Raw genomic sequence first — 22914 nt, 5'->3', positions numbered from 1 at the left:
TCACAGTTCAGCTGAACAGGATTATTATGAAACAGACAAAATGTGAATGTAATGAAAATGTTTGTGATGCTCTTCTGGATACAGTGCAAAAATCACAGTAATGTGCAGCATTAGCAACCGCGCACATTAGTTGGTTAGAGCCCAGATGTTAAAGTGCAGTGCAGATGTTCAGTTCCGCACATGGTTTGCGGTCGTGGGGAGAGGAGGACGTGCAGTCATCGGTCACGCTGACAGGTCCTGGGACGCGCGGGGCCTCGCTTTGACTGTTTCTTTCTTTTAATCAGGCAAAAAAGGCTTCAAGTGTGCGAAAGTTATTTTCGTGTTGTGTCTTTTATATGTAAACGCCAGCTCCTCTTGCGTCAGCTCGCGCTGGGAGCAGCTGGGCGGCGACAAACAGCGGGATGCGAGTGCGCGAGGGCTTTGAATTTGAAGACGCTCTTAATTTCCAGTCAAATAGCATGATGAAAATTAGAGATCTCTCTGAAGCTGGAGGGCGGAGGAGATCGCTCGCAGGATCGGGGAGGACGCTCGAGCTGAGAGGTTTAAGGTTCAAAGCTTTGCCGTCTACATCGGCGGGCGAGTACAGAATGCTCCTGCAGGGAAATCTCCTGTTCATTAGACCCAAACTCGGCAGACGCACGATTTGCCCTTTTCCGCCTGCCAAAAATTAGCAGAAATATCAAGAAGCGAACTGGAGCCCGTGAAAGTTTTCCGAATGCCCCCTCTTGACCTTCAAGTGGAGCCGTTGGATCCAGTTGAATCATTTGCAGCTAACGGCGTCCAAATGTTCTGCAGTACGCGAAAACATTGTGTCGCCGCCGTTAAAATCCCAGCGGTGCGGCTTTGATTTTCCACTCTACACACTGGGAGCCAGACGCGCCGCGTGCAGCGAGATTAAGGAGCGTTTAGGACCGAACCAAAGCGCTTCGAGTCGAGGGCGTTGTTATTAGCGGAGTCGCGCGGGGAGCCCCGAGCAGCCGTCAGCCGCTCCCGCACCCGTCCTTCAAACGGAGCCCCGGCCTCTGTGTGCACACGCAGCGGCAGACGCAGGCCCTGGATGCGACTCCCCGCTGAGCGTCTTTGCTGCTGCTCTGTTCTTTCCCTGCGTTCGCCTCCGTCGCATAAAGATCAAAGTTGCATTGTCATCACATCTCACCACGGCATTTGTTTTGTATTTGTCCTAAAAAACCCTGGATGGGGGGGGTTGACGCCGGGGGCAGCGGCCCGGGTGGAGCTCCTCAAGATAAATACATATAATAAGTCATGAATCGCTGTGTCAGCAGTTTCACACAGCGTGGCTTTTAAAAAAGACCACAGCTGTATTGTATGTCGTGAAACCGCTTCAGCCGCCGCCTATTGGAAGCAACACGTGCATGTACATGATTGGAGTTGTCTGTCAGCAGGATCTAAATTGTCAGTTTACACACTTGGAATGATTAAATGCTTAATTGATGTCATCTTTCATTCGTCTGCCGGCTGGAAAAACGCACCCCCGTGGTGATTTCTAACCCGCTGTGATACTGCGAGGGCTAATTAGGCATATTACAATCTAAGGCAATAGGCATTACTGTATGTATTTATTTTTTTAATGTAGTGCATCTACAGCTTATGAAAGGCCTGCACAGAGAAGCAAGAGCTGAGACAGAATCAAATCAAACATGAGGCGATCAACAACAGCAGCTCCTCAGCGTGTATGTAACGTAGCTAAATACTCAGCTAATACGTTTGTAATTACTTGCAATGCTTAGATCTAATAAATGCAGACGGGAAGGGGAACCATTAAGAGTCTTATTTTGCAAACCGTTTTCCAAGGAGCATCCAAAGCTGCAACCTCACTTAAAGCTACAACATGCACCCATCTATCACTGACCGGCTCCGCCAGGTCGCTCCAAATCTTCAGGACGATAATGGAAAAGGCAGAGATTGGTGATGCGTGTGCAAACAGAGTGTGTGAAGCACTGAACGTCCCCTCTATCCAGTTTGCAGGGGGTGAGCATCCAGGGGCTATGTTGGAACCATGTGACTGTACACACCAGGGTAAAGCACTGGGCTCCGCTTCCTGCCGGCGTACAAATGGCTTCTCCGCGGGGCGGCCGGCCTGTTGCACAGCTCAGTGGCTGTAGGTGTCGCGTCTGGGTTATCTCCAGGTCTGTGCGTGGGGGTTGAGGCGTCCCGCCGGCGTCCTGTGCGAAAAAGGCCACAGAGATTTCCACCACAGTGCTCTCATAGAATAGCCATATGAAGACCATACTGCTCTCAGTTGTTCCACGCAACCGGCGATCCTCTCAAAATCATCTCTGTAATGACATACTACTACTTTAGCTGCAACTAACGTGTAAAACTGCTCCTGCACTCTTTGGATTGGATTCATACTCATGCACCAGCGTTGACGGGGGAGGCGTTTGCTGAGTAAAGCCGACAATGGAGTGAAACGAAACACAGAAACAGTACATTTCAGCCGCCTAAACTTATTTATAGTGATCTGCCACCGCGCCCACATCATGTCTACCTTCAAGTCCTAGCTATTTATTGTAACTTTGCATTTATTGACGCGTCTGCGTCTGTAATTGCGGGGTTGTTCTCGTTGACTTAGTAGCGGCGACGTGATCGTCACACAGGTAACGTGGCTTCACTGAGCAGATCACGCAGGTTTAAAGAAGCCCCCGGAGCGATGGAGATCATTACCGGCACTGCAGCCTGGCAGCGCTTTGTTTTATTTGTCTTGGTCTCCCCCCCGGGAGGCTCTGGGGAGAAGATCGTGGATCGGTCTGTCTGCTGCTGTTCAATCACGGGCTCCGCTCACTCTCGCGCCGCAGCAGCCAGATCCACTCGCCCCGAGAAGCCTTTCGTGCGGAACATTTCGGAAAATCCAGTCCAAATCTCCTTTCGAGTGAGTAACACTCAGATGTTTTAGATGTGGGCATCAGTCCCCCCCCCCCACCCCCCCCCCACCCCCCCCAACCCCCCCCCCCCCCCCCCCCCCCCCCACCCTCCTCTCTGCCTCCCCCACATCCCTCCGTTCGCCCTCCGCTTCCCCGCTCTTGCTTGGCACGTCTTTCTTCCTCTCATTCCCAGTTCTACTTTCAAAAAACAGTAGGCGTGAAAATGTCTGTGCGTTTTTTATTTCTTTATTATTTTTCTCTTTTTTTTCCCACATTTCTCCCTTATGGAAGTCTTTTACACGAGGAGGACTAAAGCACAGTATGAGGCGTGGGCTGCAGTATCACAGAGGCAGTAGGAGGAAGGTGTGATCACAACCCTGCAGGCTCAGATCAGATAGCACGTCAAGCTTTTCGGTCTTGCTCTGTGAGTTTAGTTTGGCCTCCATTTTTTTTTTCCAGCCCACTCATCCCACTATGCAGCAGCTGAAGGTTCTGGGGCGTGTGTGAAATGCAAAAGGCTCATGTTGCTTCTGTTCTCCTTCGCCCGCTTTCACCTGACGCACATCCCTCCCGCAGCCATCCGCGGCTCCCACAGTCTAGATAAAGGTGCACCGACACCGTCAGCACTTCCTTATTAAGGTCTCGACTGGCTTTAATTTCCAGACTCATCCATAATTCACCAACAGAGGGCACCGAACATCTAGCTGGATTAAAGGCCCAAATACTGTATCTTTTCCTTTCCATTTAATTTGAATAGATTTCATATTCATTGAAAGGAAATATGAGGCATCCAATTTCAATGTGTTGGGAAGGAAAGGCAGCAGACAGGATGGACCCAGGCTACAGAAACATCAGCACGAATGGCTCGGAGCGAGTTCTAGGTGTCCTGAGGCTGTTGCTAATATGGGGTGAACGACCGGCTCTGGTGAATATTTCAGTCCACGTCGGTCTGTTTTTCTTCACTATTTTAGCTTCAGTAGACGATGTTGCAAGATCTTCACTCAACTAAAGAAAAGGTCAACCAAAATGCGAATTTAAACTATTTGAGTTTTTGCCCCCCGAAGTTCAGAATGGCTTTTATTGCTGTTGCCTGTAGCTAAGGGTAACTATCACAAACACATGCTTTCTAGATTTGCTGGTGAATTTCAAGCATCCATCGGCGTCATTTTGGGGCTGTGGCTCCTCTAGTTTTATTCTCTCACCATGTTCCCATGGGCGCTGCCACAGCAGATTGTGCTCCACGCCGTTCCTGACACAACCTGAGACACTGCTGCTCCATTTTGGGGCCATTTTTTTACATTTTTGACAAATGACATTCATGCATTTTAGCAATAAACAAACTAATTCTATAATTATCCTTTTAGCATCAATTATCATCAACCTCTAGTCAAACCCATTGGTTCCCCTACATCCAGTCTGTTTGCTAAGCTACACTAACCTGATCCTGACTCCAGCTGACAGTGAACTTCATCTTTTTTTTCTCCCAACAGGAAAAACAACAACAGCAAATGTTCCCTTTTCGTGACTCCAGGCATTTCAGGCTTTACAGTATGTCGGTCAGCTTGTAAACCGTGATTACCGAGCCTCCTCTTCCTCCTCGTTGGCTCTGGCCTTTCCTTTGTTTCCAGTCACACAGCTTCAGTCCCATCACTGCCTGCAGGGCTGACATGTCCACTGATGCTAACAAATGATGAGCGTCCCCACTGACAGCAAGTCCATCTGTCTGTGTCAGAGTAATTGAATTTCAGAAATATAATCAGAGGGGTCTGTTATGAAGCCACCGGTAGGTTGGAGTCCTCTGAATGGTGGCTGTGCTTTCTTCCACAAACAACAGTCACCATTTGCATGAAATACAGGCATGATTAATGCAACACACAGATAGATGTTAGTTTAGTAACCGACATGTAATGAGCAGGGGATGTGCTGCACTCTTTGTCTCAAATTCTAATAGGAAGTAGAAGTTGCCAGAGGCACGCTGGCTTGATTGATCGGGTAATAGAGGGACAAATGATGTTCCACTCAGGCGTCCTGGTGATTTTCTCTGATTTGAAAAGGAACTGTGCCTAAAAACTCTGCGAGACAATTTGACATTGCTCAAGTGAATTAATATACTGCAGGCAACCCGCCACGGCGGATCAAAACAAAAATAAAGCAGGAAGCTCAAAAACGGCTGAAGGCGAGACTTAAAACCATAAATCGTGCTTGTTGTTAGCCAAAACAGGGCCGCGGTGATCCCAAAGAGCGGCGTGCGCACATCCAGCTCTAACTGTATGTTCTGCTCAAACAGATGCTTCCTCCAAAACCATATGCTCAATAGAAAGCATCTAATTAGCTGTTAAATGAGCCGAGCGTTGACCTGAGAAGCTCCCTCAGAGGGGTAGTTAATCCTCGTTGATGCAGTTTGAGGAATTATTGATCCAAAGGCCCATTAAGCTTTACTCCACGAGGACGCTATTGACGAAAAGCACCGAGTCCTTCCACTCAAACTGCAAACTTACTATGGGGGATATAAAAATAGCAACTCCACTTGTAGATAATCACAACGAGCCGTAAAGTGACAAGGCCTTCGGGGCTTCTCCCAGAAGGCAAACTAATTAGTGGCGATAAAGACCTCAAAAACCCCTGTGACAACGGCGCTCTTGACCGAGATTATCTCGTTCCCCACGACCGAAGCGGGCAGAGCGGCAGGGATGACACGCGTCGCCTTCACTGAGTGGACGCCAAAACCACATTAAACCCCGCCGACTCATCAAAAGCTCCCTCTCATCCGGCTCGTCGATCTGAAGCCGCGAACGGGTCGACTCAGAACCCAAACACAAAGCAAGCCGTCTTTCGTGTTCATTTCATTTGGCACCGCATCGCAACGCTAGGATCGAAGCGCTGCGTAACGGGACCCGTGACCATGTTACCGGCTCCCTTTGGCACGACGTGATGGCTGAGCGCCTGCACGCCGAGCTGCAACACCTGCCGGGAAGAGGACACCAGCAGCAATTGGCCGATTGGCTCGCGGTCCCATGTTCAAGTCCCGATAGATTTCACTTCCAAAACAATTGATGCTTCGTCCCATCTGCTGTGCTGGGGGACGCGCAGCCCAGGAAGTGAGGAGAGTGCCAACATATGGCAGGTTTAATTAATGTAAACTATCTAGTCATCTGCTTCCCTGCGGTTCAGGCACGACTGCAGGCATCTTCAGACCAGTTCACCCTGATGTCATGGGGACAGCGCCCGTCTAGTGTCGCCCAGGCTTCATCAAAGCTGTGAGAAACCGAAGTTGCCCGTGGGAAATATACTCCTCGACCCACGGGAGAGACAACTCCCAATTTGATTTTTGTCTTCTTTGAGATTCAGTCCCTGACGTTCAGCCAAGGTGAAGGGGTTTATTTCTCGAATTTCCCAGATCAATGAGTGTCTTGCGCGATGCAGCTCGTACTCAGTCATTCTTTCTATATTCTGCTAAGCAGAGTGCTCCTATAATGGATTTGAACACTAAACTGATGAAGGAGCATTTATTGGCTTATCGGGACAAATCACATTTTTTGAGCAGGCTCTTAGAATCACAGCTCCCATCTGTAATGGGATAAACAAAACAGTCTTGTCTAAAATGGGGGAGTGTGTGAAGCCACTGTTGCCAATAGAAAATATATGTTCCAAATAAAATACGAAGAGGCGCTGGCTCATGCACATGGTTTTCACAAACATGATTATAAAATGATCGAGCCGTGTGTTTGCTGGCAGCTCAGTTTCTCACTTCAAATGAATCCTTTGCTTACATCAAGTGCAAACGTGCAAACCTCAACATTTTGATATAGAGATGAAAATTGCCAAACGCTCCCAAATAATGCATGTCCAGATTCATAAACTGAGGCAAAGCATCAAGCTTTAACACCGCTCTGCCTTTGGTGAACTGGGTGAGTCTCAGTGCTGAATATACAACGTACCTCGAAATAGAAATGCAATAAAATATTGAGATTTTATGGGGTGGGAAATATAATATCATTTTGTTCCTCCCGCTGGTGTTCCGGGGTTTCAGCCGTGCACCGAGTCACGCCTTCAAATGAGCAGAGGTAGCGTAGTGAGGCGAAAAAACACAAAAAAAAAACCCACCATCACTCCCTGTTTGACGGCGTGACAGCTGTATTCAAGGAAGCAACATAATATGCGACATCTTTGAGTTATCAAATCGGCCCCAGCCCGAGGAGATGTAAAGAAACAACATTGATCGCGGGGCCGACACAGCGCTCCGTCATTATCGACTGACCCCGCTGTCAGGAAACAACCTGACAAGCTATTCACTGTGGAACAAAAGTGGATAATCCAGCCGTCAAGGGGTTGCCGGGCTCCGATCATTCATGGTGGATTTTCAAAAATGTGGTTTAATGGGATAATATTCATCTGTTTGTTTCTGGCTCGAAGAAAGAGAGGAGAGTAACTAGGTTCACGCAGGTCGGAGCAGAAATCAGGACGGGCGGACGTGTCTTGACCTTTTGCAGCGGCGATAGAACAAGTGAAGGGTTGTGGAAGGACGGGTGGAACCATAAAAACCTCCTGTTCGTTATCCCTGAAAGACGGATGCAGACTGTGTCAGCCGTGCAGCACATGAAAGGCTCTCCATTCTGTTGAAAGACACCAAAAATCCACTAGAAATTGACTTAACGGGGAGGTTTACGCTGGAAGCGGCGCTGCGCTTCGCATGTGAAATCTCGCATAGACTGTGTTTCTTGGTTCTGCGAAAGGCAAAGCTGTGGAAAATGAGGCGGCACGGAGATAACGTGATTCCAGTAATGCTTTATGAAACCGAGAGCCGCGGTCGGACACAGAGCGTGCGCGTCGGCGGCCTCCATCCGAACCTGAAATACTCAATACAATACAGTGGATGCAGCATTAGTAGTAGTGGAACTGTGCTTGTGCGTTGGCTGTGTTGTTTAAAGTACGACTCGTCGCGAAGCCGCTTCGTTCTTCATATGGATTCCTATGGACCAGATAGTGTAAATAATGCTTTCAATAAAAATCTCGTCCGCCTTTTACTCATCGTGGAGTTTTAGAGCACTTTTGATAAAAGTGGCTGCCTGCTGCAGAAATTCTGCTGAATCCCAATCAATAAGTGATTTACTACGTTGCTGTTGCTTGTCACCGTTTGCGCTTCGCTTCACTCCTCTCTTTCCGCTCGGCCGAAGCAGTCGAGGCACGTGGTCGCCCCCTCTGTGCTGGAGGTTCCCCCTCGGCCTCATTCTTGAGATCTTCGAGGTCTTAAAATGTGAACAGCTGAATTAAATGGGGCTGAAGGGAGGAGCCGCCCCGACCTCCGCTGCTCCCTCGCCATCCTTCTGTTGCTGCTGTTCCGTCAGTGGCCTCGCAGCCTCCTCGCCGTTGGTCCGGGGGGTGATGAATGGCTTGCTGGTGTCTCACCCGCCGCCTGGGAGGCTGTGGCTTTGATAGAAGGGGAAGGCTCTCGCTCGGCCCCAATTAGAGTCGCCCGGTCTCTTCGACCACATGCTGCTCCGCAGGAAAACCTCCAGATTGCTGCAGCTTGTCTCTAAGTCGGGCCGCTGGAGCGGAGACAGGCAGACAGGACACGCTGAGGCACATTATAGCAAACAAGAACCGTAATGTTATCATTTCCACCTCACTAGGTTGCAGTGTTTAGACCATAACTTCATTATGGTACGAAGGGCTTTCCAACACCCGACGGCCGAGCTCCGCTTGTCTGAGCATCTATTCTTCACCCAGGAATATATAAATAAGAACGTACCTGTTTTCCATTTCGGTTGCTATGCTACCACATTGTGCTGCTCCTCTTTTCTTGGAGCCCAGACCTCTTACCGCCGGAGCTTTGCAAAGTGGGGTGATCTGTCTAATGGCGTATCGGCCATCTGATCACCCAGGAGCCGAACGCCATTCACAAGCAGGGAGCATTAGCAGAGCAGCGGGGGCTTTCTGAGGAAAAGGCACCTGAAAGAGAACAGACGGAGGCGCTTGCTGTCGGACGAGCGTTAATTTATTTATTTACTCGGTGGGGGTGGTCTCCAGGTGGTCGCTGAAAATCACTCATCCGACGCGATATTGGTGGAACGGAGAGCAAACAAAGTCAGGGCAGGCCAACGGGGGCAGACGCTGGACTCCATGCTGCCATCTGCTGCGTTTTAGGCTTTTAATGAAAACAACCAAAATAATAACAGGGAAGGTTCCTGGAATTAAATTAAGCAACGAGTGTGACTGCGAGTGTGTCTGTCTGGACCCTGGGCAGACAAGTCTATCTTACACAGGTGATGTGCATCAACACATGTTTTATGCTCAGTCTGATCATGTCTGACAACTGCTTCCGGCCTGAGAGACCTAATATCGCTGGACCCTTCACCCTCTCACTTGAAGCGTAACCTGAGCTGCAGAGGTTCGAATAAAGGCTGCTGGGAAAACAAGCCCTGACCCTGCACACACGACGTATGGGGTCACTTGGATTTGCCCCAGCGATTAAGTATCGGCTCAGTGGCGTCCACACGTGCAGCAGCTTATCAAGGCTGCTCCCTCTGAAAACTCCATTCACATTTACACAGCCTTGTATTAGTGCTGCCTTCTCAGGGGTTCAGAGCTTCCCAGGATGCATTACTGCAACATAAATCCTCATTAGTTTATCAGCTAATATAACAGGCCTGCTCATCACAAAGAAAAACAATCTTTATGAACTTTCTGTCAGATCAATGTGTTTTTTTTACCCTGGTTATAATGAATGTAAAAGACAAACAGAGCACAAGGCTGTGGAACTGTATAACGTATTTAAGATGGGCGAGTTATGCATTTAGGTTAGATGTTGGCTCTACGTGTCTCTTTGCAGGAAAGATAAAGTGGTGTAATGGGAGCCAGCTACAAGGCGATCAATACGTTTATATTAACAATGGATCAATGGGCTACATGCAATGTGAAGGGGGCCACTCATATAGGCCAGTAATAAACCCACAGGGAATTATCATCAGCACTTCTCCTCAGCTCAGCTGAGTGTTTTAGCACCTCTCAGCTCGTTCTGCTGCTCACTGACAAGGGAGAGAACCACAACTGTTTTTTTTAACAGCGGTTCAGTTACTTACAATAATCATAATCAAACAGTAATTTGGTAACTGACAGGCAAGAGATAATAAGCAAAAGTCAGACAGCTCAGCAGAAACCCACCCAGGATGCAATTATTAATCTCTGCACTAAACGTCCGTGGGTCCAATCTCACCTCTTTACTGTAACTACACTGTGTTCATTAAGGGCAGTGTCACAAATAGCGACTACTGTAATTAGTGCCACATTGAACGGCTGCCAGGGAAGTAAGATATGAAATAAATCAAATTCACACATACACAAACTCAGATACACACACACGCACAGCTATTATCATCCATTCTCCCATTGTCCTGAATCACTTGTGCTTGTAAGGGTCACGGGAGCAGCTGCAGCTTCCGCAGGTCAATGCACGCAGACAGTAAACAGTCACATAATTATCAAACATCTGAAGAACGTGTACGTATTAATGACACCTTAAGGCTTAAACAAAGGGCTCAAACCTAAATGAGTTTGTTTACGTAGTAGTGAAGTAGTAGTAGATGAAGCAGACACAGCATCAGCTGAATGAGCATGTGATACATTTGATGTAATTAAAAAACCCTATTAGTTATAAATGATGCTGTTATGCCTCATCAGTACAGAAGCGTGGTTGAAATAGTGAGTCACGCACAAAAGGAGCTCGCTATTTATTCAAAGCTGAACTTTGTTGATACACAGGTTCACAGTTCTGCCGCGCACCGGCGGCGAAGGACCGAGAAGCAGCCCGATCTTCGCCCCGCATTTCTCACACACACACACACACACACACACACACACACACACACACACACACACACACACACACACACACACACACACACACGCGCGCGCGCCGCAGACGAAAGGTCAAAGCCATCCAGCGAGCATAATAGAGCTCCTTGTAACAGACTGTGCGGCGTCGGCCCGTGTGCGCCGCAGCTTTTAAAGCCCTCTGAGTGATACTTAAAGACGGGCCCTGGGTCACAGCGTGGCGGGCGTAATGAGGCCGCCGCTCTCGCTGAAGTGCAGTCGGCGGCGTCCCCTGCCTGCGTCTCCGCGGCGCAGGAGCTTCACAGCCTGGAGGCGGAGGATGAAGCGCGGCTGGTTCCCTGCCTGAGCTACGACTGGAAACCTCAACCCGAACTCAAAAGCCTGAGACTGATAGTTACGATGAGGCCTCCTCCTTCTGATTGTAAAATAGCTCATTAAACTCACAGGCAAGCGGCTGGAAACGTTTCCCTCACTGGCGTCTAATTACGCTCCCTCCGCAGCCCACGTGTCTCGTCACGGCGGGAACCTGCGCCGGCGACCTCTTTAACCTTGAGACGCCCAGCAGGCCTCCTGCCACCTGCATGTGCCCTGTCGTCTGTTTGCATCCTCCCCACTTATGTTCCCCCTTAAGCACGGTCCTCCGGGGAGCCCTTGTTCCTCCTCCCGCCGCACGTCTCCGAACGCCTTTGCAACGCGTCTTTTCAGGAGAACCGTCCTATTTTGTACGGTTTTGTAGTGACATATTTTATGAGTGCCTGGCTCTCGGGGGACCAGTAGCTGCAGCCTTGTGTATTGTGCCACAGATTCTCTGATGGAGGTGGGTTTTCATAACACAGATATGAAACTAAAGACACACTCTTCTGTGTGTGTGTGGGGGGGGGGGGGGGTCTTAAAGTACCCTCTTTTCTCTACCACTCTCCATTGAGTCTGTTTAGTCTTTGGCCACACACACTCACACACACACACACACACACACACACACACACACACACACACACACACACACACACACACACACACACACACACACACACACACACACACACACACACATACACACGCACAGCTCCACTGAGATCCTGCCTCCATCCGGCAACTTAAATGTTGTTTCAGCGTGTTCACATGTATACATGTTTACCATTCAGAGCAGACTGCTTGTTCCACCATACGTCCTGTAGCGTACATGCTGCAAAAGCACGTAAGAAGCTATATATAGAGCATATTTGGCACCTCAGAGCAGGTGTGAGCCTCTGTTCACGCGTGCATTTCAGCACAGACTCGCATCATCTGTCTTTCATAAATTTTACCATAGCAGGTGCTGCCAGCGTTGACACATCAGTCCAACACAACACAGCACAGCACAGCACAGTTTCACCAAATTACCTCTTTTTACCAAAAAGTGAAAAAATAAGGGATTAAATTACAGTAAGAGAAAAACAACAAGAAGGTAATTGTTCCTTGTTACTGTGAATTTTGTCAACAAATTCCCTAGCAGGAGAAAATTTGCAGAGTTTTCCGTCTTGCAAAAGCTTTTTTTTTTACGTGAGGCTTTAGCATCTTGGGGACACATGTTTTAGATGACACAAAAGCTGGAGATAAGAGATACCATTGTGTCACTTTATTTTGATACATCATTCTTCTTTTGCAGTGAAACGAATCACAATAGGTTCCTGCCTCAGCGTTTCATCTGATTATTCCACTCCTCCTGCAGCAATAATTAAAAGGAACTAAATCACTTCAGAACTCATTGTTTTGATCTGTATTAATCGAACCCTAAGCTCTGTAAATAAAAGATGCTTTCTGGGTTTTCTGGCAAGCATTTGCACTGGCACCCTGCTGTGTGTATTTGTCAAGCGAGCCAAACGCGCTCTGGGACCAGCTGAAAGCGCTTTCCCCTCCAAACCAAGCGGGAGAACCAGCTTTTAATGGCGTGATGGAAAGCGGTTTGCAGGATGCTTTATGCATCGGTGTGCCGTTTTCTTGGGGTCATCAAAATAAATGTATGGGGGTTTCATTTAAGCTGCAGCTTACGTTTTGCTAAGTCAGCGGGAACCTGACAGGTGGTCATACTGAGTCGACGCTGCGCTGCCGGTGACATCATCATCAATCACCAGGAACCACAGCTGACGCCGTGGACACTGGGTCTGTTGTGTTTCTGGCAGCGTGAATGCAGCTCCCAGTTAATGATTAGACTTTAATGTGGGGATAATAAACATCCAGGCTCTAATTTACGATAAAACCATAATTACACAATGATAATCACGAATACTAATACTGTACTGCCTCTCCTATGACCCAGGATTTTGAGTTGGTTTCCAGTGGAGTTAGAGGCCATAAACAAATGCTCCGGTTAAATTAAATCATGACAGAAATGTATGGAATAGCTAATCAAAAAGAATTGCCCTCAGTGTGTCTGTGATTGGTCTACTGTGATCTAGATTCCTTCAGAGCTGATGTGCCAGTGTATGACTGCAACACACCATGCAGTGTCATGTATTTAAAGCAGGACCAACCCAACACAGGTGCTCAAGGACATTTGACTAAACATCACAACAACCATGCATAACACCCTGGTACCATGTACTAGTCCAATATAAATTACACCAGTGCCTCACATCAGCATCCTATCAAACCATCAGTGCCTCAGCGTCCCCACACGTCATATCTATAATAAAGATGAACTTGTCCACAGGTGACTGGGGAACCGTGCGCAGTGCGGCTGAACCCACTCAGACATCTGAGAAGTTAATCAGCACCGTGCCCCGATCGCGATGACAAATAGAAGTAATGATGAGCACAGCGGCTACATAACCCTACTCGGTTATGAATGCAAACAAGCGTAAGGCGGCATCCATCTCCTTTACGGCGCGCAGCAGGCAGGCCGCAGAAACTTTGTCCATCCAAGTGTGTAGTGTTCTGATTACCAATATTTGTCATGCTGCTATAACTTCCATTTTCATAATTCATCCCTCGCCGCCGTACGTTGTGTTACACGTCCAAACGCAGCCGGTTTGATTAAGGATATCCCGGCTTGAATGAAGCTAACATTTCACTCCCTCGTCCTCACAGTTGGTTCTGATCATTTGGTATAGTTCTACCGTCAACAGAACAAAGAAAAACAGAACCTTGTCTCAGGGCTGATCCACCTCAGCGTCCTAGTTGCAATTGGATCACTCATAAAGCAGCAAATGCCTTCAGTGTCAAAGTCTAGAAGGTGTCAAAGCGTGTAATACGCGCTATAATGGATCTTAAACAGCCAGCTCCGCGTGGAAGAAGCGCTGCAGGCCCCTGCGTTCATATGAGCCTGGGCTTATTACGCTGCCTTACATTTCGTGACCAACCACATCCTCTAGTGGTGAAGTCAAGGCCAACAAGCTGAAGCCAGAGTCAGCGCACGCAGCGGTGAAGTGGACGAGGTTCGATTTGCCTCATCACACCCTAGAGACAGACATCAAGTTATCCTGCTTTGTTAGTGCTTCCAGCACCTTACAAAATACACCTTGTCTATGTTCTCTGTCACATATTTGAGACAACACTTTAATAATTGTACTTATTAAAGTTTTTTTTCCACATTCTCTCTGAATATTTTTAATTTGATTGGTTAATTAAAGCAGATGAGAATCGCTCATACATTGGAAGGCAGAGCTACCTCATTCATTTACCTATGTATGTAGTACTACATACTTTGACCAGGTAAGCCCCACATTCATTTATCCTTATTATGTAAATATTTCCAGCAGAGATCACATTCCAGCTTGTATTAATGAAGATCTACTTGATTTGTAGATTGGTTCAGTTAACTGATGATGAATGATTTAGTGTCCTGTTCAGGGAAATAAGTGGCCTGCACCAGTGGAGTTTATGATGCTGGAGACCCACCTTATTATAAGGAATATCAATTGCAGCAGAACGATAGAAGATTAACTAAGGCGTCATGGGCCCAGAGGAAAAAGGGAAACAAATGCATTTAATTTTACCTGGTTGTCAGATACGGAGGGAAATTTGATTTGAAGCATCATCTGTCAGGATTTAAGACCAGCCTAAAAAACTCTCTTAATCACAGCAGCAGTTTTAGTTTCTCCCAGGGGATGAAATGTGGATTTGCTGTATGTAGTCTGTACAAAACTGAATTCTACAGTATGAGTATATCATTTTGGAAATCACAATGTTTCAGGTCCAGAAAAAGCCATCTGCCCGCTTCGACAGGTGCAAGCTTTAAATTGCTTTTGAAGTGATCAATTTCAAGCCCGGCGTATGAGCAAATCCACTATAGAGGGATCCCTGAATCCAGAGATAGGATGATAGAGGCCAAAGGTCCTTGTATATCTGAGCTGAAGTGTGCTCTTACAGAACTATGTTGGATTATACACTGGGGGCCTCAAGGTTGTGGCTCCCATAGTAGTAAAGTAAATGATACTGTCTAACCCTGAAGGAGAGCAGCCATTTACGAAAACAATCCCTGATCACATGTGTGGGTGTGCAGGGGTCACACAGAGGTCACCACCATTTATCAGGACTTGTCCACATCCTCCATCAAAAAGCAATATCTTTATAAATGATGAGAATAAAGAGACTTGTCATTACATCCTTCTGCTCCAGTTCTACCTGCCTATAAATAAAACACTGAACTGACTGTAAATGACTGTTGACTGTGGCTCATCTTATTGCATTGTCATCTACCTCCTTCCAGAATCGAACTCTGTTTTCTGATTTTATTGCTTTATTGGTTCCGTATGATAATGTTGTGATGAGGCTGGAGGCTTTAACTTTCATTTAGATGATCATACCAAAACTCAAGCAAATTAATTTGTGTTGAGGCAAAATATGAATAAAAAAGTTAATCATGGCTGATTCTGTGTATTTACTAGAAGAGAAAAACACAGACAGCACAAAGCTGCCTTGTTCGAGTATAGTCGAATTCCTTTACCAGCAGCTTCCCTCCAATAACTCCACTGTTGTTGGGGAATGAAGGATGTTGTTGCTTATCTGCAAGCACAGGTGGTTTCAGGGTCAGTATAATAGGAACAATTGTGTGCTTTTTTTGTCCACTACAGTCGTCATGTGCTTTGTGACTGTTCAGGTTCAACACGGAACATCCTTATACGAACAACTAATCTTCTCTGTCCTGTACATCAAGTTTAGACATCTGACGTTCTGGTTGACTGACTAATCTATCTTTTACGGCCTGGACTCTGGCTCCTATCTGACCCCTCACCAGACCCAAGGCCGTAAAACCGAGTGTATGTTGTTTTTGAAGCTTTGCGTGCCTTCCTCTCTGATAAGAAGATGCAAACATTCACACACACAATGACAGAGATGAGACAGACACTTTAATTGGACCAAAGAGACATTCCACACGGCCAGAGAAAGGGACAAAAGGGCAGAGACGACTTGAAGATTCCGGGATCTTTGCATCACACTATGTTCTTCTCTCCCCAGCTGGTTTTTGGTTTGTTTATGTGCACAATCAACATACATGTTTTTGATTTGCTTTCCCCATTAACATTATTATTATTTTCTTTTATCACAATAAATAACACAAAAGACAACTATCTCTTCAGCCTCTTTATGGGGAATTTCCACCACTGTCAGTCACAGCACAGCTTGGTAAAAGGTGAAAAGCACAAGAATAGGATGTTTATAAGAGCATGTATTCTGTCATATATGGGTCAAGTTTAAATCACAGTAGAAAACTTCCGTTACCAACTGGGGCCTTTATTCTGCGTTCAGGGTCGCACTCATAACTGTGGACAATTCTAGGATCGGTCCTTTGGTGCAGTAACAATGTTATGTTTGAGTTTAAACAGCTGTAAGACACAAAAAAAGGTGCCAATGGAATTTATTGGTTGCTTTAAAGAAAGTGGGGGTTGTGTGGACAATGGACAATTCACTGTACAGAGACATGTACAGTTCAATTTTATTCAATTCAATATCATTTATATAGTACCAAATCACAACAAGGATATCTCAAGGCAGTTTTCAAAGTTTACAATGTACAGTAAGTGTGAGGATCATAAAACCTGAACATAAACATGTCACCATCTGTTGGTCTACAGTTCTGTGTGTCTGTAGGTGTAATGCCACGTTTAACCCTTTTTGCTGCCTTGTGTCTTTGTATTTTGTGAAGACATGTTTTCTGAATTGGAACAAAAGTCAGTTAATTTCTTGCACCACAGAACACAAAAACACAGTCACAGCTTTTCTTGTTGTGCTTCAGCATGACCCAGCTGTCACAAACAATTTGAACCAGAAATAGTTTTGGTTTCTTTTGAAATAGTACATACTGTAAATGATGCGGCCAGGTGTGGACACTGCTGTGGTTGGTCTTAACTTCCATTAGACAATGGTGAGTCTGCTTATGGAATGAAGGTGGAGCAGCTGGCAGTGTGCTGCAGATCCCACAGCCTTGCCATTAATCTGGACAAAACTAAAGAAATGGCGATTGACTTCAGGAAGACTGGCAAAGGATCACCCGACACCTCTCTCCATCAGTCAAGAAGTATATTAGCATCAGCTGCAGATCAAGCAGGTTCCTAAGCAGCTTCTTTGCACAAGTTGTGAGACTGATAAATGAACTGTGCCTCCTTTCCACCAACACACACGTTCACACATCCAAGCGCCCAAGCAGCCGATGTTTGATAAAGTCAAACAACAACAAAGTTAAAGGTGCTACAAAGAGGAACGATCCTGGGTGCAAATCTTTCTAAAAAAAAAACTTTATGCGCTATTGTTGTAAAACAGGAACTGATAACTCAGCCTAAGAGACAGTGGGACCTGAGACAGCCTTAATGTTTTTCCACTGAACATAAGCATACAGTTACATGAGATAATCATACGAGGTTAAAATCAATTCAATGAAAGTTTTGTTTAGTTTTGCTAGTTAGTTAAGTAAAACTAACAAGTAAAAATAACAACTAAATAGCTCTACATATATATTAGTTACCAGTTCATGTAAAACAAAAGTTTATTTAGTGTGTGTGTTATTTTAAATGTGTCTTCAGATTTTTAAAGCTGAGATGTGTTATTCAAATTGGTTTATAACCTGTACAATACCATTACCATATTATATATAAAAAATAAATCAGAATATAAAATCTAGGAACCTTTAGAGCGGAAGTTTCCCGTCGTCAGAATACAAGTGAAACACGTGTCCGACACTATTATTTAGTCGTGTGGAAAGCAGTCGCAGGTCGTTCCGTTATCTTATGACTTCTTGTGAGTTGTATAAAGATTTCACCAAGCCGAGATTTTACTTTTTATCGAATTATAATATGTGTTCGGCGTCAACTATGGAGATCAGATTCAGAAGGCAGCTAGGTGGATCCGAACGCTAACTAGCTGAGCAGCTAAATCTAATCTGCCCTAGCTTTAAAACCATGCTGCGGCTATTAAAATATCAAAAATATGCTTCGGTTAAAACTTTGGTCAGTGTATTTAAGCTGACAAACAGACAGAGGTGCTTCCTAAGCAGCAGCAAGTCGGGTGAATATATCCGTAGATTTATACTTGAAAACACAGAAATAGCTGGAGAGCACAGCCTGACTCCTGAGGTCCGACTGAGAATATTCACCCCAAGATGCAGGTTCTGGAGAGAAAGACCGGAACTTTGGCCTTTTGATGACCCGTACTGGGCAATATACTGGCCTGGAGGACAGGCACTTTCAAGGTTTTAATTGAAAGTTGGTGTTGTCTAATACAGTATGTGTAAGGCATTGCTGTTACAGCTCACGTGCTGTCTGCCTCTGTGCAGGTATCTCTTGGATCACCCTGGGGTTTGTCAGGGTAGGTCAGTCCTGGACCTAGGCAGCGGGTGTGGAGCCTCAGCCATCGCTGCCAAACTAAGCGGTGCTGCTCATGTTGTTGCTAATGACATTGACAGTGGTATGTATTTATGTATTTAAAATCTTTACTGCTTTTTTAATTTCTTGTATTCATGTTTTAGTATATAGACACTGTATAGTCACAATACTAACACAGATTCGCAGGTTAAAAATGTTCAATAAAAATAACAAAACATTGAGCAAAGATTGGCTGATGTTAAATTTGATTGGACGTTTGGTGAAAGCAATACAGTGACAAAGGGCTTCGGAAGGTGTAGTCAGTCTGATCTGTCTGATCTGGGGATTGTGTGGCAACCGAATCCAAATTGTCAAACATGACTTTGTAGCTGTGCTTCCAGGTGATGTCTGCATCGATGTACATGCACCTAGTCAGCTAAGTTAGGACTTTGGGACTCGGGTATGAAGGGCATCACTCTTGTTTTTTTTTCTTGACCGGAAATGACACAATCTTCTCTCAAAAGATTCTAAGACGATGTACAAGAGGCATTATTGTGGACCTGAAAGGTTTGGAGGTAGAGTAGAGAGTAATATGACAAGATTATGTACAATGATGCCTCTTGTACATCATCTTATTATCTTCTTGGAGATGCCTGTGTCATTCTTAGTCAAAAATACTTGCTTGTTGAATCAAAGTATCTTATCAAGTCAGAATTCGCCATGCGTATGAATAAATTTGGGCTTGACTGAACATGCTTCACTCAAATCAGTTTTTCACACAATCTAACCATAAAATGTGCTATTGGTCTCTTATGCCAATTGATAATAAAAGATTACGAAGCTCAAGCACTTTGGTGCATTTTTGTTTTACAGTTGCAGCAGTCGCAACCCTCATGAACTGCGAGCTGAATGGCCTGGAGCCCCTTGCTTGTGTTACAGACAGCATAATTGGCTCTGAGCCCCATGGATTTGACTTGATCCTACTGGGGGACATGTTCTATGACGAGGCCCTCGCTGCCAGCCTTCACAGCTGGTTGGACCGTTGCATCAAAACCCACGGTACCAAAGTACTGATCGGCGATCCGGGGAGAGCTCAGTTTCAGGAACATGGCATCCGGCGTTTTCTGCATCAGCTGGCTCAGTATGAACTGCCAGAGTCCATCAGGGAAGAAAACTATGGCCTGACCTGCAGCAGCGTTTGGTACTACAATCCTGAACTTACCACTGGAGAGGATTTGTGAACTTTCTTAATAAATAAAGAATAAAATAAATGTCATCAACACTGAATAATAGATGAGAAGTCTCAGACATCCTTGCAAGTAAGTGCAAGAAGTAAAACCTTGAACCTTTTCCATAAGCTGTCAGAATTATTCGAGCACAAGAAGAAACCACACTAGTGTCAGAGATGTAGCAGCAGTAACAAACGATCCATACCCTCCATGTGAAGTGCTACTGTGTAAAATGTTATTTTACTGACTTGAGAACAGTTACACCTCTGTTCTGCTGCCACCAGGTGGCTGCAATCATCTCACTTACTACATAGTGAGGCATAGCTCCACAACAGAAGGAAGCCTTTATTTGTTCTTATTACATCTTGTTACAATGTCGCAAGGACATTTGTCCTCTGTAGAAAGCAGTGTTGTGGAAAAATTACCTCGAGGGCTTCTGACTGGCTCAATAAAGAGAAGGATCCAAAAAGTTGTCTTTGTAGTTTTATTTCGAGATATGCTTATCAAAAACCAAAGAGAAATCATTAAAGTAATAAGAAGGCAAAAAGGGAACCCCCGGGGTGGAGAGGACAAGCTGATGCTCACACAGGGTGCACACCAAAGTTCTCTGAAGCATTTCCTCTCATATTTAAGACATCCAGATAACAATCCTCCTTTAACCCAAACACCTCCCAGCCATCCTCTAGACATACCTAATCTTAACTGTCAGGAAACAGACCACACGCTCATAAAGTTTTTGCTAAGTCTGCAAAAAAATAGGTGGGAAAGAGGAACTCTGTCGGTGCACTTGGGGTTCATGTGTCACTCAGGGGGCACCTTGTTCCCTATGTCAGACACTACTTCAAAGGGTAAGAAAAAGAGAACTGGGCCTCTTGTTTAACAAAAAGGGAAACTGGGCCCTCATCTGCCTAAATGCTCTTCTGGCAATTTGTAAGAAAAAATACTTGGACTTATGACCTGAGACTCAAATAAACGTTTAACAGTATGAACATGAATCGAGTGATATTAAAACAATAATAAAAGAAATGATTAGCATAAATTGGTAATATAAAATTACCATCACAGCAGTAAATAACAACAGCATTAAAACATGACAGTGGTTATCACTGTCTCTGTGTGGTGTTTACATGTTCTCTGTCTACATAGGTTTTCTCCCACAGTTAGGCTGACTGGAGCTGTTGCAGATTTGCTTTGTTTATTTATATTTTTGAGTGTTTTTTTTATTTTATTATTCAAACACTGAACTTGTTTTATTTGAAGTAGACCTTTAACAATCCTACACACAAGCCATGCCCACTATCATGTGGAACAAAAAGGCATTCAACAAAGTATTCAGCTTTACGAGGAGACAAGTGCTATTATTTTTCTCATTCATATCTTTTATATTTTTTAAGTTACTAAGCTTTTTCCAACTTTTTTTTACAACATTTATATCAACATTCAGCTTTTTGTTTAGCTACCACTGTCTTGATTATGTTAATACTATTAAACATTTACCAAATTTTTTTACTAATTTAGTCACCTTCGCCCTTTTACTTACATAGATATATCCATTTTGTATCAACCCATCCATCTTCCATACCGCTTAATCCCAAATGAGGTTGAATTTTTGTTGTTTTTGCAAATCTACTTTTATAAGCTGCTACTTGTGATGATTGTATTTTCACGTTGTTTTATGAGAATTTGGTGGTGTTTGATCTTACCAATGTTATATTTTCTGATGCCTGTTCAGTTTTATTATTTTCTTAGATAAAGTAGTTAAGATATAATTTATTTGTATTCACCACTTTTAGCTATTCTTTAAAATGCTTAAGCTTTTCTTGAGGAACAAACTCAATATTACAGCATTCAGCATTGCAAATGTGCAAATTCAGACTGCAGTGCATTATGGGTAATGAACTCTAACAGAAACTTGTGAGAATGAGTCACCCTTGCAATGATTGGTGAATGTCTTTTGCATTGGACTCTTCATGTTTGCACCTTAACATTTTTTAAGTAATTTATTGCTCCTTCAACAAAGTGCAAATCCAATTTATTTTTCACACATCTAATATTTCACTGCGCCCTGAGGGTCACTCACATGCACACTCTCCTCCCTCAGGGTGCAGCACACAAAAAACAAGAACACAATACACATACACATGAACAAAATGCCAAAGTTATACCATTACTTAAATCCTAACTTAAACTATAACACCACAAACACAAGAACGGTTACTTTACTTATAAGTCTTAGCGGTTCAGGATGGGAATAACCCCCCTGGGCTGCTATAATGTGTTAAAATGAGTATTTCTCCATCTGCAGAAAGCTCTTCAGCTATGTCCTTGTTCCACTTTGATATCCTGTGGCTTAAGTCCGTGACTTTGGAGTGTTGGGCCTGGGTTCGACTCCTGTCTGAAACATGTTTATATAACAATGTCAAAATATAAATATGTGTATCTCCAAAAGTATCACCAATGTTCAACTATATTATTGATGTTGTTGAAGAAAATTTCACTTTGAACAAAGGTTAAAGCAGTGATTTAAAGTAACATGTGTTAATTGGTAAAATTAAATCAAACTGCTTTTGCTTTTTTTCGGCACATTCAGCTCTGCACCTTTTGCTTTGCAGATCCAATCAGCTATACATTCAACTCATCAGCTAGTTTCAGTAATGTTTCAACTGATTAATTACAAATAGTTAATTAGTTTTGTTTACAGTATGATAAATAACCTGACTGCCTTCCTCATATATAACTCATGTGGTGGATTCAATTTAATAATTTAATATTAATGCAGAAACATTAATAAACCATACTTTTATTAATCTAGACAAACGCCAGATGTCAATTTAGTAAGTTAATACTTATGATTAATAGTAATCACAATTTCTTTGATAAAACCAAATCAGTCTCTAATGTCATGAGTTCTTGTCACACTACATTTAAAATCATGAGCAGTAAACATAAAACAACGAGCACTGAATGAACAGGCAAAATGACGTGAATGAATGTGTTTGTGTGAACAGGGAAATGAACACTTGAAATGAATAGGTGAATGAACCCAAGAGTGTGTTGAATTTGGGTGAGAGGAAAGAGCATTTGTTATTAACCTATAAATATCTAACAGTTACTACTGAATTTGGATGGCTCCTTTTACCGCTTTAAGTAAACACCAGCGTTCTCTGTGAGATCAAGAGAGATATTTTATTTTAC

General features: G+C 44.5%; 1 protein-coding gene across 1 annotated transcript; it reads left to right on the top strand.

Annotated features, from left to right (window-relative positions):
* Positions 1-17849: 17849 nt before the first annotated feature.
* On the top strand, positions 17850-20191 carry etfbkmt (electron transfer flavoprotein subunit beta lysine methyltransferase). Its single transcript, XM_029154847.3, has 3 exons — positions 17850-18378; positions 18463-18593; positions 19364-20191. Exons 1-3 carry the CDS (start codon positions 18089-18091, stop codon positions 19729-19731), a joined length of 789 nt encoding a protein of 262 aa, XP_029010680.1. The 5' UTR covers positions 17850-18088; the 3' UTR covers positions 19732-20191.
* Positions 20192-22914: the final 2723 nt, after the last annotated feature.

The sequence above is a fragment of the Betta splendens genome, chromosome 6 (assembly GCF_900634795.4).
Source record: "Betta splendens chromosome 6, fBetSpl5.4, whole genome shotgun sequence".
NCBI classification, from domain to species: domain Eukaryota; kingdom Metazoa; phylum Chordata; class Actinopteri; order Anabantiformes; family Osphronemidae; genus Betta; species Betta splendens.
The sequence above is the reverse complement of the archived record's forward strand: the minus strand, read 5'-3'. Positions and strand labels throughout refer to the sequence as shown.

Bases quoted from the DNA above. Each gene is read 5' to 3' on its own strand.
- etfbkmt (XM_029154847.3), top strand. From the start codon at position 18,089: ATGCTGCGGCTATTAAAATATCAAAAATATGCTTCGGTTAAAACTTTG. The intron at 18,379-18,462 runs GTTTTAATTGAA...GCCTCTGTGCAG, and splicing joins GGAGGACAGGCACTTTCAAG to GTATCTCTTGGATCACCCTG. The intron at 18,594-19,363 runs GTATGTATTTAT...TTTGTTTTACAG, and splicing joins TGCTAATGACATTGACAGTG to TTGCAGCAGTCGCAACCCTC.